The sequence below is a fragment of the Cervus elaphus genome, chromosome 32 (genome assembly GCF_910594005.1).
Source record: "Cervus elaphus chromosome 32, mCerEla1.1, whole genome shotgun sequence".
NCBI classification, from domain to species: domain Eukaryota; kingdom Metazoa; phylum Chordata; class Mammalia; order Artiodactyla; family Cervidae; genus Cervus; species Cervus elaphus.
Window position 1 is genome coordinate 22,774,052 of NC_057846.1, and position 18,305 is coordinate 22,792,356.

General features: G+C 47.1%; 1 protein-coding gene across 4 annotated transcripts in view; it reads right to left on the reverse strand.

Annotated features, from left to right (window-relative positions):
- Window positions 1-18,305, reverse strand: part of IRF2 (interferon regulatory factor 2) — an 82,735-nt gene that overhangs the window by 4,975 nt on the left and 59,455 nt on the right. For all 4 annotated transcript variants that reach the window (XM_043893407.1, XM_043893408.1, XM_043893409.1 and 1 more), the window contains exons 6-7: window positions 17,382-17,499; window positions 5,946-6,110 (exon numbers count right to left, since the gene is read on the reverse strand). In XM_043893407.1, coding sequence (XP_043749342.1) covers window positions 5,946-6,110; window positions 17,382-17,499 — 283 coding nt within the window. The remainder of the gene's footprint in view (window positions 1-5,945; window positions 6,111-17,381; window positions 17,500-18,305) is intronic.

Genomic DNA, 18,305 nt, shown 5'->3' on the forward strand with positions numbered 1-18,305 from the left:
TGCTGTGACCAGGTAGCGCCCCCAGCCCACACAGAGCCCTTCCAACCACACAGAGCACCAGTCCTAGACCAGCCCCCTCCATGAACTAAAGGCTAGGGAACAAACGGACAAACTGAGGCACAGAATCATTCTTCAAATGAAGAAGCCGAAAGTGACGACACGGAGCCCAACCTGGGGCCTCTGAGCACCGTTCTCGGTGACTGTACTTTGGTGACGTCACCCGGGTGTAAGCCATCGCAGAGGACTGACCATCTGCAGCCAGAAAACCGGCCCGTCCAGCAGGGGCAGCAGACCCTCTTTATCGGGGCAAACCAGCAACGCCAGGCACAAGAGACCCTTCCCTACAAAAACACATTATTGTAAAGACAACAGCAAGGGAAAGGCCCCTCCTGGCTTAATCTTCCAGCTAGCCCAGGACTCCGAAGAGGAGACAGAAATCAGTGACTGCCACTCCCAAGAAAAAAGGCGGAACAGAGATGTTGAGAAACCAGCCCAAGTGTGGTGGTCTGAGTCAGCACAGGAAGGGAAGACAGACCAGCCTTCTGGTCCCCGGGCCCCGGGCCCCGAGGCTCTCCTGCAGCTCCGACCTCCCACGAAACTTCAAGATCCCCTTTCCGTTTTGAGCGTTAGCTTCTTAGGGCTCCAAAGTCGAGGTTTCTCTTCCTTTCCTGTAGGTCCAGCCCTTCCAATTCCTCCTAAACACCCTCCAGAAATACTTCATCTTCTGTTCCTGTCCCCTTCAAATAAACACAGGATACCACCAGGCTTGTTGGAAATGGGCAAAAACCAGCAGGGGATTGAATCACCAAGGCAGGAGGGGTTGGGATGCAGTCTCTGGGAAGACTCTGTGGTGGGACCTGGCATGACTGTGAACGGGATCAGAATGTCATCCACCTGTAAGTACAACTTCAGGGAAACTGCTGGAGCCAAGAGGAGACACAAATGCTCCGAACTTCTGTTTTCAGCTGACACAAGCATTAGCAGAAGAGCATCATATCTAAAGGAAGGTCAATTCCCTCTGAAGCAGTTTTGAAGAATCTCCACATTAGCAAACTGAGATTTCTAACTTTTTTTTTTAAGTATTTTTTTGGATGCTCTGCACGGCATGTGGGATCCTAGTTCCTGGACAAAGGATCAAACCCCTGCCCCTTGCATTGGAAGTGTGCAGTTTTAACCACTGGACCATCAGGGAAGTCCCTGATTATTCTAGTTTTTAGTATTTAAAAGAACGGCCTTGAGTGCCTTCAGCTTAGGAGCAAAAGATGCTTGAAGCCCCAGCCTGAGGATCTCAAACCCTTCTCTCTAGAAGAACAGCGGTACTTCCAATGACTCCTGGGTCACTGGCTCAAAGTGCTTTGTTGGGGGCCACGCATACCTATCTTCCTCTGTTTTCTTGGGTTTTACTTCACCACTGGTATTTTCACAGAACTAACAAGTTCACGGCAGCTGCCGCTTCCAGATCAATGTTGCTGCTGACACATCAATATGAGTTGTTTTAGTTTTCCTTTTCATTAGTTTCATTTTGGTTTTTTTTATTTGCTTTGAGTAAAATGGAATAAAAAAAAAAATTGGGAGTTGCCTCCTAAGCACGGTCTGAGTAAGTTGCAGTGTTTACAGAGTAATAGCAGGTACCTAAGCAGTTTGATTTATCTTTCTGATCTCCGTTTCCCCAGAAGCAACCGGGGTGAGAGGGAAGGGGGAGGTTTGGGTGCTTCCTTCAGGACCTGCAGTTTTACAGTGATCCTAGTCTTAGGCTTACTCTCCACGTAGCCCAGTTTCTTTCTTTCCTTCTTTTTTTTGCTCTATTTTTTGGCTATGTGACCTGGCATGCAGGATCTTAGTTTGCTGACCAGGGATCAAACCTATGCCCCTTGCAGTGGAAGCATGGAGTCTTAACCACTGGACCGCCAGGGGAGTCCCCTTAGCCCAGTTTTTATTGTCAGACCATCTTAGGAACATAATCTGGAAGGAGACAACATGTCTTTCGTCACGGCCCTTTTGCACAATGACATCTTGGTACATTTTCTGGAAGACTTGTTCAACAAGTTTTATTAGTAAGATTGACAAGGATTTTTTTCCCTCAATCACTTCCTCAATGACTTTCACTACAAGTCTCAATGAAAAGGTTCAAATCAGAGCCCTCTTTAAAAAAAAAATTTATTTCTGTATTTGGCTGCGTCAGGTCTTAGCTGTGGCATGTGGGATCCTTTGTTACGGGATGCGGGCTTCTCTCCAGTTGCAGCACACAGGCTTAGTTGCTCCACAGCATGTGGAATCTTAGTTCCCCGACCAGGGATCAAACCTGCATCCCATGCATTGGAAGGCAGATTCTTAACCACTGGACCACCAGGGAAGTCCTTCAAACCAGAGTCCTCTTAAAGCACTTTTATTTTTGCTGCACCCAACAAAACACACACCTTCTCTGGTTTCCGGAAGGACCCAAAGTCTTTTCTGCTGGTGACTGATCTCCCTTCTCTCAGTTATCACAAATCAACCCTCTGTCTTCTGTCTTCTTCTCCATCCTCTCATCCAGTCTATCCCCCAACACTACTGTGATTTCTCTTACTAAACCACCAACAACATAATAAATGATCCCTGTTCACACACCGGGATGTTTAAAAATAAAAAGGACTCTTCTCTAGAGTTTCCAAAGGTTGGGCTTTGGGACATCCCTCCCCAGAATGAAGTTTCATGAATCCAACTAGAATTCCATGCTGTCTTCAAACAACATAATGCAAGTGTGTGTGCTCGGTAGTTAAGTCATGTGCAGCTCTTTTGCGACCCCATGGACTGCAGTCCACCAGGCTCCTCTGTCCATGGGATTTCCCAGGCAAGAATACTGAAGTGGGTTGCCATTTCCTCCTCCAGGAACTCTTCCCAATCCACGGGTTGAACCCATGTCTTCTGCACTACAGGTAGATTATTTACCGCTGAGCCACTAAGGAAGCCCACAGTGCAAGTATGTCCGTCCACTCAAAGAAACTGTCCCTTTTCTTGCTCAACATCATATTTAGACCACAGAGAAGACCGACTTGCAACAGTGAATGTGATTTTTGTAATACTACTGGGATTCTATTTCAATGATCAGTAGGGAGGGAAAAAATAGCAAACAACTGCCTCCAAATACCAGTTTCCTAAATGAATGAAAGTGGTTAGAGAAGGCTGAAATTCACTTGAATAGTCCAAACAAAGGGACCCTGTCATGGAAAACAGGCAAACAGCCTATTTTTTTTTTTGTGGAGACCATCAAGTTTAAAAAGGAATACAACCAAGAAGCTGTCTTTCCTAGCAGCAAGCTATGGAATTCCTGACTGAAAGATTTTAGCTACCCATGGTCAGTAACAGATAAGTTTCTGGTGTGTCGTGGGTTCTAGAAAAGTAGTAGTGATGACTTATCTTGGCTCTATCCAGTAAGCTTCCCCGCAAAGGGTTCTGGAGAATTCAGACAGTGAAAACAATGGAAAGAAATAAAGGCCAGGCTGAAACACCAGGCTCCAAGCAAACCCCCGCTGCCTGCCAGCCTGGCACTAAAACCCTTCTTTTCAAATCTTGCAAATGTCCTGAAAAGGGTAATGACATTTTCATTTCTCTCTGCATGAATCAGCTGTTCTTGGGATTCTTCTGTGAAGGCAAAATGCTACTGCTGGCAGAACAGCAAGAAGAGGCCCTTCCAGAATCCCCAAGAACACTTCAGAAAACTCTTACTCAACAGATAAATAGAAAAGTCGATTCTAAAGTGCTAACCCCTTTTTAAAAAAAAAAAAAAAAAAGGAATTAATAATGCCTGCAGTGCATGATACAGAGGAAAGTCACACATTTTCAGCCACGGTCAGGGAAACAAAAGCCAAATGACTGAGTGTTTCAGGTTCCAGTTATCTCCACTGTAAAAGCAGGGCATAAACATTTGGCCCTGCCTCCTTTGGTTGGCCCTTGAGATCCTGGAATGTGGACTGCTCTGAATGGCTGAGCCCCACGAGTTCCCGCAGGGCAGCGTTGCAATGCAAGGGCCAAGAACAGCATCAGCCACGCGTGGGTCCCACTGTGCCACAGGTTGTCCATCTCTGGACACATTGCTTCACCCCAGCAGCCTTAGATACTTAATTTTTAAAGACAGAATAATGACAGTACCCAGGGTTATTCTCCTGACAATTAAATAAGCCAGTCAACATCAAGCAGTTCGCATAGTTTCCAGGGCACAATGAACACGCCACAAACAGTATCGTTATAGTTCCTATTACAGGGACTGGTACACACAGGAGTTCAAACTATGTTTCATGAATAAATAACTGATGACAAGCTTAGCCTGTTTGGCAGATTATAGGCTTCTTGTAGCCAAGGTTGCTTCTCACTTTGCTTTTATGTTTGAGGCACAAAAGAAAGTCAGGACCTTGAGGACATTCTGTGAAGTGAAATAAACCAGTCACCAATGAACCAATAGTGTATGATTGCACTTATACGAGGCACAAAGAGTAGCCAAATGCAGAGAGACAGAAAGTAAAAGGGGGACTTCCAAGGGGCTGGGGGGAGGGGCATGGGGAGTTACTGTATATCGGGCACCGAGTTTCAGTTTCATAAGGTGAAAGGGTTCTAAAGATGGATGGGGTGCTCCTTGCACAACACTGTTAAGGCGCTGAATGCCATTTCAATGTGCACTTAAAAAGGGCTGAAGTGGGGGGACGTCCCTGGCGGTCCAGTGGTTAAGACTGAGCTTCCACAGCAGGGGGCATGGGTTCCATCCCTGCTCGAGGAACCAAGATCTCACAGGGCACACAGCATGCCCCTCCCCCTCCAAAAGTAAATGTTATACTATGGATATTTTACAATTGAAAAAAATTAAGGTGACATGAAAGCAAATTGGGGTTCAGGAAACAGAAAGCTAATTTTGGGGCTGCTAATGTACAAACAATGTGTCACATGAATCCACCTAATTCTGAAGCCGACTCTGTGCCAGTCACTGGGGTGGTGCCCAGATTGAAGGACATGCTACTTGGCAGCACATAAAGAGCACTGGGAAGAATTCCTGACCCGAGCAACTGTGGTTACCCGTCAGAGGACGTCCTCTTTTTACCTGTAATATCTGCAAGGAATAACTCTAACTCAGACCTTACATTTCATAACTATAACTGAGTACCAAAAAGTCAAGAGGAGATCATCAGAAGGAGGGTATGATGTAATGCTGGTGGGGGAAGGGAGCCACCACTTCATCCTCTAAAGATGGGAGAGCCTGCTGAATCTGGTCCTAACCCTGGGACATCGCGGCCAATTTCTTCCAGTCTGGGGACATTCCCTGGGAAGTTCAAAATGCCCAATGAGAAGCTTTGCTAAATTGAAAAAAGAAGCAGAACCTACGTGGAGATGACAAGGAAACTTGGCAGAACGACAGAATGGAACGTGGGGTCTGCAGGTTCAGTTCAAGTTCTGAGCCAAACACTTACTGGCCTGGAGCAATTCCTTCACTTCCGATGAAGGAACTGGAAGAGGTGATCCCTAAGGTCCTATCCAGGTGGGACAAACTCAGATTCCATGAAAAACACCCTTACAAATTTCTGATAATGTGTGCAAATAAAACAGACACAGATGAACTATTATACTGGCCAAAACTTTCATCCTGGTTTTTCTGTAACATCTTGCTGTAACATCTATAAAATTGAACACAATTCCCCACCCCCGCCACCCAAAGAAATCTTCTTATCCATTAGTCATGTGTGAACATGTTACGGGTAATCAAGAGAAATGTTGTGACCAAGACTTGGACCTGAGAACAAAAGTGTCTAAGAAGACGTTGGTTGAGAACATTAAAGCCAGAATAATTCCAGCCAGAGTAATCCTCAGGACGGAGGAGAGGTTCTCTGCTGTGTTGGTGAAGTGGGTGACCTTAGACTAAAGGACCTCCCCGCCTTGTTTCCCGTTCAGTGGCAGAGTTTCTGACCCACCCACCCCCTTACCTGCGTAGGAAGACACGGGGGAGATCTGCAGCGGGTAGAGCTCACTCATGCTGACCGGCTGCTCATCACTCTCGGTGGTCACCTCCACAACTTGGCAGATGTCCGGGGGATTAGTGACAATCTCTTGATCCTCATAGGTGCCGTCCAGATGTGACTGTCCTACGACTTTAAAGAAAAGATGGCCATCATGTGCCACCATCACCAGCCTATACCATCCTGGCATGCACTCTCAAGAGAGAAAAGCTCCCCCGAGACAGCCCAAGAGTTGGAGTCCCAGTTATCAAATGTCATCTGCCATGAAATAAGAACAAGCCTTTGCTTTGGGTTAATGTCCGGGGAGAAGCAGCTTGCCAATAACCTGGCTGCCCAGGGCTATTTCTAGCGTGCCTGCCAACGGTGCTCACGTGTGGCCGCATCCCAAACTCAACCCGCTCATGGCCAAGGCTGCAGGAACAGGGGCCGCATCCAGACCAAGCCCCAGGGCGTGAGAGGGAAACGGTGCTTCCAACCCGACCCGTTTCTCTTCTCTGCTCCTCCTCTAAAGGATGCGGCTGTGCTAGTTTCTGGGTCCTGGGATCCAGAGAGCTTATCAAACTTTAATAGAGAGGAAGGACCACCAAAACCCACCCTGTTGCGTCAGGTCTAGCTGTGGGATGCTCTGTTCATACTCTCCACCCGCTTCCTCCTCTGCAGGCAGAGGGTGTCACATCAGAACGATTGAAAAGACTCCCTTCCCAGTTCTAACACACCTTTGCAGCATCAGCTCCTCCAAACACTGACAAGATGAATTTTGACGACCTGGGCTCTGAATCCTGCCTCAATCTTTTTTTAAATCAAACTTTTCAGTCTGAGATCACTGGAGATTCACATGCAGGTGTAAGAGATAATACAGAGATCCTGCACGCCCTTTGCCATGCATCCTCCAATGGTAACACCTTATAAAACCATCGTACAGTATCAGGATATTGACATTGATAATCTATGCGTCTCGTTCAGATTTCCGTGTTTCACCTGTACTCCTGTGTGTGTGTGCATGTGTACTTAGTTCTGGCAATTTCATTACACACGTGGTTCCACATAGCCACCACCACAGTCAAAACACCTAACCGTCTCATCATTACAAACATCTTCTGTAACCGTATCCACCATCCTTCAGCCTCCTCCCCTTGTCTCTAACCCCTGACATCCGCTCATGTGTTTCCTATTTCTATAATTTTTGTCATTTCAAGCATGCCTCACAGATGAACTCACACAGTAACCTTTTGAGATGGGCTGTTTTCACTCAGCATAATTCCCTGGAGATTCATCCAAGTTGTTGTGTTTATCCATAGTTGGTTACTTCACACTGTTGAGTAATATTCCATGACATGGATGTACCACGGTCTGTTTTTATTCACCCACTGAAGGATTTATAGTATGTTCCATTCTTTGGCTATTATAAATAAGGCTGCTATGACCATTCATGCATAGTTTTTACCTGAACATAAGTATCCATCTCTGGGACAAAGACACAGGAGTGCAATTGCTGGATCACATGGTAATTAGATGTTTAGTTTTACAAAAAACTGCCAAAGTAGCGTACAGAACGGCTATACCACTTTACATTCCCACCAGCAATGTATGAATGAGCTCACTTATGCACATTTTCACCAGATTTTGGTGTCATCACTACTTTTTGACTTTACTCATTCGGATACATGTTGGTGATACCTCATTGTGGTTTTAATCTGAATGCCCCTAATGCCCTGTCCCACTTTCAAACAGAGCAGACCATATACTTCTGTTGGCAACTGATTGGATAGACTATACCTGGAAACTGGCACCCATAAGCAAATGGGACCGACGTTTTCCCAAGGGCCTCTCTCAAAGCACTCCGGACCCACAATCAATGTTTTGCTCGTGCGTGTTACTTTAACATTTCAACACACGAGAATGTCAGGGAAAAAGCATCACTATCCAGTTATAAATGAAGACACTCGGGCACAGAGAAGTGCAGTGGCTGTCCGAAGTCACTCGGCTTGGATTCTGGGCAGTGCTCTGCATCCCTGGCCACCTGGAAAAGGTTCAGGTTAGGCGGGAAGGCAGCCACACTCCAGTCTCCTGGAGAAGTTATTAGCATGATGGGCCAGTTCTTGTTTTCACTGCTCCAAGTATTTTGATTACTTAAGTATTTCTGTTTATACACTGGTTTCTGTTTGAACTGCCTGGGCAACGAGGGGTGATGAAATGACCAGCACAAGGTAGGGAGAACATAACCCAATTTCTATTCAGGGGAGGTTTTAGAAGGGAGTGAGAATCCATGGATTTTCTAGCAAAGAAAAGAAAGGCGCCGAAGAAGCCGGGAAAGGAGATTTGGGGATGTGATAACAGCCTCCACAAAGTCACGGCAGACAGAATGGAATGGAAATTGGATGCCACCAAGGTTTCCCTGGGGTGGGGCGTGGGGGGCATAAAATTAAAGAAGAGGAGGGCAGGCTAAATATGGCAGGCAGACTCCCAAATTCTTATTTTATCCTTTGGATGATCCTACTCCGGCCTGAGAACATCCATTATGCTGCTCGGCAGACACAGACTGAGCGCTGACACTGACCTCTCAAGTTTCTTCTGCCTCTTCTCCCAAGGAAAATAAGACGGCAGGAAAACGAGATGGGGTCTTCCCTTTCACAAACCGGGGGGTGGATATAAAAACCAAAGAAGTTGTGTCTGTGCCTGCGTGTGTGTGTGTGTGTGTGTGAGAGATCTTACATGCTAAGATCTTTTATAAATTTGATTTAAATCAAGTCCACTTTAACTTCCAATCCTCCAAAATTCCTTTCTCCCTTGCACTGTCATTCCTGGGAGTATAAACAATGGTGGCCGTTCAAACATCTTCCTAACGGCATCCCTTTGTTCTGACCAGGAATTCTCTCCCTCAAGGTTTTTCCCCAGAAGGCCCAACTCAGTCATTGAACTGACAAGAGATTTCTGGAGCATCTTCTTTGTACAAGGCCTGGCTGTCTGGTCCTAGGAGGAGACGAGGAAGGACAGTCTAGTCCAGGATCTGGTTTGTGAGAAGTCCAGCGGGGCTGCAGGCCAGCACGCAATGATCCAGAGAATAAGCCGAGGACAGTCATGAAAATGAACAGAAAGCGGAGGGCCCGTGATGCAAGTTCAGGAAGTGGAATATTTTTTTCCAGTTCCAGGAAATCAAAGGCTTCAGTGAGTGGGAGGGGAGAAGGGGAGGGTGAACGGCAGGCAGGAGTCAGATGCCTCTGCTTTTGGGGGGCCTTTTCCTGCCCCCCCAAGAACAGAGCTGCCCTCTCCTTCCTGTGGGCCCCTCACTCGCTGTCCCCGAGGCTCGGCCAAAACGACAATGTGACACGATCTCGGGACGTGTCCTGACTTTCGGCCTCGCGTGGCCCGTTAATTCTCTGTCTCTTTATTAAACTCTGTATTCATGCATGTCACCTCCCAACCACGCCATGGCTCCCGAGAGAGCTGAGAACCTGCACAAGGACTTTGTGTCTCGAGTCACAGCACACGTTTGTGGCTTGGACTGCAGAGCGGCTGGATGACTCTGCTGAGCAAAGAGATGAATAACCAGAGCAAGGCTCCCAGGCGGGAGCCAGAGGCCTGCGGGAGTTCAGGACCATTTGTGAGTACCGGATGGAACAATGGATGTCTTCTAGAGAATTTCAGGACTCCTGGCAGGTGGGATTTAAAAAATCTAGCTGAAGTGATAAAGACAGAGCAGCCACAGCTGCCAGGGGCTTGCAGGAAGGACAGAAAACATTTGGGAGTGAGGAAAGTGACCTATGTCTTAAATATAGGGGTGGTCACCCCACTGAGGACATCTGTCAAAATTCATAGAGCTGCACGCCTTTAAGGGGGGCTGCTTTTACTGTATTTCACTTAATATACATGCTTTCAGATCAAAAGGAGATAAGCACCTCTAATTCAATTTTTAAGTGTATCCTGAATACCAGTGACAAGGAGAGAAAAGTAAGTTTTTGCTTTCTGGGCTACATCTGGTACCCAGTTAGTATGAGTCCACGATGTTTAAGGCCAAGCATCGCCCTGAGAGTGTGTGGCTTTGTGCTTGGGACAGGGATGACCGCTGCTCTCTATCTGAACATGACTAAGGACACTTCAGAAACTTCCCAACTTGTAAGTCACAAGTCCAAGAGAGAAGCAGGGAGGTCCCACACACCTGAGATGCTCTCTGGATAGGCTTTACGTACCAGCCTTGATCAACCTCTCTCTCTTTACCCATCTAAGAGACAGATGGGAACTGATTTCCCTGAATCACCAAACTTTGCCCCCAGGGGACCATACAGACAGTGCCTCTGATTCCTGAGGAGTGAAAAGCCACAAGAAGAGCAAAGTGAGCAATCTGCTCAAGCAGCGGTACCCAGTTTCATGGAAGATGATTTTTCCAAGAACCTGGGGGTGGGAGTTTGGGGACAATTCAAGTGCACTACATTTATTGTGCACTTTATCTCTATTATTACTGCATCATCTCAGCCTCAGATCATCAGGCATTAGACCCCAGAGGTTGGGGACCCTTGTGCTACAGCGCGTAAGGACAGGGGTGGGAGCCCTCTAGGTGTCAGATGATCCTGATAACCAATAAGAACAAAACCTAACACCTTCTGGGCCCTGAAGTTTGTCTTCCCCACCATGAGTGATCACCTATAAGACCGTTACAACTCCATGGGGAAAATACAATTATCACCCTATCTTACACAGGCAGAAAAACATCGTGGAGAATCAAATAGCTAACAGAGCGTTCAAGGGTCAGACAGCTGGTTAAGTGGCAGTCTCGGGATAGAAATTCAGCTTTCCCTCTCCAGTGCTCAGCAGCACCGTCTCCTGAAAGAAAGAGTTAAAGAAGTTCAAACTGAGCCACCCAGGGTTTTCTGAGCTCCTCTTAGGAGAAAAATTTCAAATCTCACCTTAATAAAACTCTGGGCTCATAACCAATAGTGAAATTGCTTTTCAACAGTTCTATATTGGGTGCCAAGGAAATTTTCGAATGGTTAGAGGAGCAAGGAATCCACTAAGCTCCTCTAGCTTATGAAGGTCAGCACATCAGGAAAAGAGACACCCGCAGGAATGTAATTTTATCGGGACCTCGTCGCTGAGACTTACAACAATATTATTCATGGCTCGCTACTGATGAGCCTGTTTGATTCCTTAAAAGGTCATTCTCACTTTATTAACAACTGTTGACTTAATGCAGGGCTCCACCCGAGAAAGTAGTTGCCCCCATGCCTCAGAGAAAGATCTTAAAAGTAGACTACTAGGAATGGGAAAGTTCTTTGAAGGTGGGTTGGTCCTACCACTTGGCAGCTGAAAAAAAGCTGAAAACCAGGGAGGTCAGCTAAATTGTCAAGGTCACTCAGGCAGCTGCAGGGTCCAGCTGAAGGCATAGAAAAGCAGGCCATTTGCAAGCTACCACGGAGAGAAATTTCTCTGACCTCATCTGAAGTTTGAGAACTTAAACTGTGAATACCAGTCCTGATGACATAACACAGATAGAGAAAACTTCTCTTAATCAAATCTATTTTAATATGATTTTGATAATATCACAATCATAATATCATTTTACCATCTTCTAACCACATTTTGGGCTTCCCTGGTGGTTCAGCTGGGAAAGAATCCACCTGCAATGTGGGAGACCTGGGTTCGATCCCTGCATTGGGAAGATCCCCTGGAGAAGGGAAAGGCTACCCACTCCAGTATTCTGGCCTGGAGAATCCCATGGACTGTATAGTCCATGGGGTCGGAAAGAGTCGGACACGACTGAGAGACTTTAACTTCACTTTTCAACCACACAGTGATTTCTGGTGATACCCATTGGACGCTCGCAACAATCCTGTGAGGTGGGCAGGATCAGTTTTATCATTTCTGCTTTAGACATGAGGAAATTTGAGTCTCAGAGAAGTTAGGGAGTTTGCCTAGGATCATGTGATAAACAGAAACCTGCAGAACTAGGTCTAGAGCCACATCCTTTAAACTTTTAATCTGGTGCTCTTTTGTTTTTCTTTTAGATAAAAGAGTCTGGCCACGATTTGGTTTAGGCATTCAAGGGTGGTAGAGACAGTGTCTACAAGGTTAGTACTTTCAGAGAAGGGAGCTCTGTCCCCACATGGGCCACACTGTCCCCCGAAAGTGACAGGTCTACAGGAGTGCAAGGCAGAGCCAGAGTGTGACGGGTGTGTATACACTCTTCACTCCCACCAGAAAACAGCATCCTGCACTGCCCTGCTACAAAGGGGAGCAAACAGCGTGTTCTAGCAAAAACTCGGCTGAGTTTATCAACTTGTCTCAAGGGTCAACTCTCTGGGAGCAGAAACCCGGGTAAGGCCTCATGGATTGGCAGCATACCCTTCCTGATGAAGCCACCAAATGCCCCTTCCTCACCCTGATATATGGGCAGAGCCTAAGCATCCACCCACAGAAATAAAACCCAAGACCCAAACCTTTTTCTCCCTGGATGCACACATAGAAATCAAACTGTTCAGAGTCATTCAAGTTCAAACACAGGTATAAAAGAGGTGGACAGGGGCTAGGTCACCAGGAGCCTGTGGACGTGAGGGTCTTGGTCCTGGGGCAGGGCGATGGTGACAGCGTGAGACTGGCATTTTGTGACAAATGACTCCATGGAGAAGGGGCAGCGTGGACGCGGAGCGCGGGCCAGTGCGAAGGTGACTGGGAGTCGCATCAGAAATAGAAGAGGACGGATTTGAGAAATACGACCAGAGAAGACAGGATCAGACAGTTAATTATAAATGAGGCGGAGGTGGCAAGAAAGAGGGGGAAGGAGAAAAACATCTATAGCCTCCTGAAAAGTTGACAACATTCTTGGGTAAATAAAAACTACTTAAAGGTTGAAAACAGAAATAAAACCTCCACCTTCACTGCCCCGGGCTGCAGGGGCACGCGGGACTGAGACCACGTCCTGTGCTGGCTCGCCTCTGTCACCCTGGGTTTTCCAAGGTCCAGTTCACCCAAGAAAAACAACATGTATTATCGGTTGTGTCTGGGTGCACTGTGAGATCTCGGTTCACACCTCATACGTGGACCACCCGATGGCTAAGAGTTTTCTCGGGGACCTGATAAAACTGGATATCCGGTCTCTGACCCTGTCCCCAAGAGCCTCCAGGACAAGGCCCAGTCCACTGAGAACCAGCATGGAGAGTCTTTGTTCACCCCTTCTCAAGAGGGGTACCTTCCATCGAAGGAGCCACCCCAAAGCTACTTTTTATCTCATAGATGGGATTTCTCATATCTGAAGCATCAGGGAAAATGGGAAAGCGAACGAGGCACAAAGGAGCTGAAAAAATGAAGACAACCATACAGCCTGAGCATCATCTGTGTGTGTTCTAAGTCGCTCCAGTCGTCTCTGACTCTTTGTGACCCTATGGACCACAGCCCGCCAGGCTCCTCTGTCCATGGGACTCTCTAGGCAAGAGTACTGGAGTGGGTTGCTGTGCCCTTTTCCAGGGGATCTTCTCGACCCAGGGATCGAACCCGCATCTCTTACATCTCCTGCACTGGCAGGCCATGCTCAAACAATTATTCTGGTGCCAGAGGCTGCTGATCTTAAGTTATAAGTGGGAGGCCCTGGGAAGTTTGGTCTCTTAGTTCTGAATCTCTTCTGCGCCTTTTTTGTTATGTTCTGCTCCTGTAGATACTCAAAGTTTCTAAGCTTAGCTGAAAAAAAAAAAAAGCTACTCAAGGTTTACTTTAGATGAAGTCAGTAAAATTTGGAAGCAATTATAAAAAAAAAAAAGGTACGTCCTAAGACAGTGTGGTCTGGGCCACCAAAATCAAGGCAAAAATCCAAATCACATTATTTCCTAATTCTTTATGTCTAGTTACCCAAGGCCTGCTTGATTTACTTCAGGGTCATGAACAACCTTCCTTATTTCACAGCAGTCTTTGCTTTCTTGCAGGGTGGGGTTATCTTTATCAAGGAACACAATGGGGGCGATGAAGCCCCACCTAAGCCAGGGAGACAGAATTTCCGCACCTGCAGACTTCATACACTGGCCTGGAGGTGATTTCAATACAGTTCAGCAGAGGCCCTGCTGACCCGGGCAGTAGGCCAGCAGGGTATTATCAGAACAATCCAACATGTTGCTGGCTTCTTCCACTTCCTAAAAACAGAAGTTGCCACACACACGAAATAATTCAATGTGAAAGAAAAGTAAAAATAAAAATAAGGAGTGTTTTTTTTTCCCCTCCCTCCTCTTAAAGGGGCACCAGGTAAGGGTGTTGGGGGGTGCTGACCTGTGCACTTAAACGCTCAGGAGAGAGGAAACGGGAAAGGACCTGGTTTAAGTACTAAGTCACCGCACTCCTGCGTGGAGTGCACAGCCAGCTAAATCTGGAAGTACATTCAGCTGTTACGGACAAGAAGGCGAGCCCAGGACACTGCCCGCTGACTGTGAGTGTGTGTGCACGCGTGCATGTGTGTATGTGTGTGTGTTTTCCTGCTGCCCTAAGAATAAAAGTGAAACACAGCTGCGATCCAGCAAGAGTTCATTTGTCAGGTTAACAGTACATTTCATTGTTTACGCCCTTACTGGATTTGCTTACCACACAGCCCGCCCATCTCCAGAATAAAAATATACTGGCTGGCTGGCCTCCACGGGATTAAGATATTGATTTTCAATCTATTTCCCCAGGGACAGAGCAGACCAACAACGAGGAAAATGCTCTCGTATTAAGGACTCATTTCAGCTCCCATTTTTAATCTCATAAACATGGGCTTATAAGAGGGGACTGAAAACATCTTCAAGTTTTCCTCTTGGTGCCTGGATACAAAACTGGAAGGAACTCTGGGTTTAGAGACCAATAAATAGAAAACAAGAAACGGTGTCGTTTTTAAATAAAACATTTTTTTAGAAAGTAAAGAGAGCCCAGAAAAGAATCTCTCCAATGCCATAGGAGCCTCGGAATCAGAAAGTGCTATGTTTCTCTCACCTAGGTCCACACATCACAGAGGCTGGAATAGCTAATTAACCATCACTTGGGAGAGTGGAGACAAGGTTCTGAGAAGGGTTTAAAATCTGAACTAGTGGTTCTGTTAGCAATAATCACAAATTACTCACTTCTTTCAAATACTTGCATGGATCCACTGCATCTATCATTACACATCTTTGGAAGGGTCACTGACTAGTTAAAAAGAGATATTCAAACTCATTTTACTGCCATCCATTATGATTTTATTCTTTGGAAGAGAATCATTTAATCTGGTTGGTGGTTCTCTAACCAAACCTGGCTTTCATCTTTGCCCCAGAAGGAATGACTCATTAAATCAGTGCCAACGCTATGCAAAGAACAACCAACCTGACAGAGAATTTACGTACTGAAGACTCAACCAGAATGTTAAAAAAAAAAAAAAAAGGCGGGGGGGTAAAGAAAACTGGTCCAATTCTGGCTTCTGTCTGGCATTTTATCTGAGGCTGAATTTCCCTCCTTAGGGAAAGGGAGCTCAAAAGTCAAACAGCTCCCTCAAAATAAGCTGAATCTTAAGAAAGCGTGCCTGGAGGGTTGGCATATATCTTGCTTTTTAAAAAGAGCTCAGAGGACCGGAGCTTTCCGAGGACAGTCTGCTGACACAGGGCCGATCAAAACCCAGGTGCTGGAGAAGCAGCTCCCCAGCCCTGGGGGAGAAGGCCCAGGAGGGAGGGAGCCGGACTTCCGGTCAGACAAGCAGCCTCGCTCCAGAGGGGAAGTGAGAAGGCTGCTCTCTGGACAGCTCGCTCAGCTCAAAATGACTGTGGGGCCATCTGTCTCTGTGCAAAAGTGCCGCATCCCAACGAGGAAGGCAAGGCCGTCCAGTCACGAGATACAGAATATGCGTCATTCTTCCTTCACCCTGCACGCTGCTGGAGACTCCAAAGTGCAAGGGAGACCCTGCACGCGTGATTCTACCTCCAAACTCCAAAACCGCATGTGCAGAGCAGCTGCAACTTCCAGTCCAAACTACACACTGTGTGCTTAGTCGCTCATTCGTGTCCGACTCTCTGCAAACCCACAGACTGTAGTCCACCAGGCTCCTCTGTCCATGGGATTTCCCAGGCAAGAATACTGGAAATGGAAATGGGTTGCCATTTCCTTCTCCAGGGGAATCTTCCCAACTCGGGGATTGAACCTGCATCTTCTTTGTCTCCTACATTACAAGCAGATTCTTTATCTGCTGAGCCATAGGGGAAGCCACTGAGAACCCACAAATGAAGGTCCTTGGATGTGAGGCTGACTCTTGGGGCTCTGCTTGATCTTCTTACCAGTGTCAGAAGGCCTAACTGTTTACAAAACAGAGCAAAATGAAATGAAACCAAAGGTATTGAGGGCAAAGAAATGGAGGTTCTGGATTCCTGGGCTGGAGTCAGAATACAAGTTCAAGGCTGGGCCTCCACTCTTGCAAAGGGTCCCCACCATCCGCTCACAGCAGCACCCCAGCGGAACTTTACTGAGATGTAATCCTCACTTGTCACCCTCCTGCCCAAAAGCCTCCAGGGGTGGGGCTTCCATGATGCGTGTATATGAAACATCTGTGAGCCTTAGTATCTGCTATATTTCAATTTTTAAAAACTTAAACACACACACACACATAGACACCCTCCAGCACTTTTGAGGAAAAAGACCCATCTCCTTCCCAGGGTCTGCAAAGGTCCCCATAAGCCCATAAGCCCACTCCACTTCCTTTCTGACGAGCCTCATGGGCCCTCCCTAGGTGCACTGGCCTTCCCTCTGATCCTGCAAGTGTGTTTCTGCACTGGGGTCCACGGGGCTAGGTCTGCTGCCAGCCCTCTGCTGCAGTTCCTCACTTAGCAGCAGCATCTCTCCAGTCTGTCCCTCTGGCGCATTTATCATAGATGGTAAAGCTGTTGTCATCTGCAGTTCCATGAAACTAGGAATTGGTCTGGCCTTGCTCCCCATCTATTTCCCCACGTACGGAAGGCACTCAGCACTCTTGGTGGGATCACAGTGCGCCCTCTGGCCACGCACCTCTGTTTCTGCATCTCAGAGATGAGCACCACCTCTGTGGCAGGTCCGTCATCCAGGAGATGCTGTGACGACTCACGGGGACAGTCTCCCCCACGCCTTGTTCCCAAGTTAAATAAATAACACATTTGTCCACATAGCCAAAAATGCAAAGACTGAGAACCGCCAGTCACTAGCCGCCGGCAGGCAGGGCAAGGGGAGGGTATCTCTTTTCATCTACCTATTTTCTTGAGGTCCATCCACCTCAGTTCCTTTATCTGATCCTCAAAGGATTTTATTTTTCAGCCCTGACATCCGAGGGCCTGAACTTGCATTCTGAGACAGTTCCAAGTCCTCCTCCCACTGCCTATGTTATTTCAAGTCACGTTTTACAAATTCTCGACCCCGGAGGGGCTACTTGTGTGTATAAAGAAATGAGATGTCAAAATAGTTTACCTATGATGTTCACCGTACTATCCACTTCAGTTTTTATAGTTGAAGTCAGGACCGCATACTCAGGAGAAAGATCACTTACTCCGTTACTAAGCCCCAAAGGTGACTCAATTGGTTCTTGCTAGGAAGAAGAAAAGAAAAAAGAATTGAGAACACTTCCTTTTCCCTTCCTTCGCTTAGTTTAAATTCTACCCTGTCTGCTTTCTTTTAATGCCAAGGTCAGGTTCGTCTCCCAAGTGCATGTTTTCAATCAGCCTAGAGCTTAAAAAGCACATTTCTGCCTAGAATGTCTTCTATAGTGTTCCCTTTTTTTTTTTTCCCCCTTCTTCCTTAGAGGAGATAACATCACTGCACCTGGCTTGCCTTCCTGAAATGCTTACCTCTGCACCCGATGACCCCTGGGTAAGGAAGCTGCATTACTGTCGAGGTAAAGCACCGTGCTGGGGAGACCTCAACTCTTCCTTCTCTGAAGGAGGAGGTGCATGTGAGTCAGCTCCTGGCCTTCTCTCTAAGGGAGGAATCCTGCTGCCCCTTTTATACTTTTGGAGGAAAAGCTCTGCCTCAATTACAAGCCCAAGGACAGGAATTTAGAGCACATGGTGGATGAATTCTTCTCATATCGGGTTTGCCCTGGACCCTAGCCATGTGAGCATCCTGCCCTGGGGCGGGGGTGGGGGGTGGGGGGTGGCCGGTGACACGGGCCAGACTCCCAGCTGAAGACTCCCCAACTCTGTGGAGGCCAGTGGAGCAGCCCATATCCATGGCGCCTGTTAAAGCCTTCCGAGAGTCTATATGTTGATTCTAATGAATCTAGGAGAACCAATTCCTTTGCCCAAGCTTGGCTCTCAATTTCTGCTCTACTCAAGTGCACCAGAGCCCTCCAACCTCTGAACACACCAACAGCTCTGGGAGAGCCAGTGCTGGGGT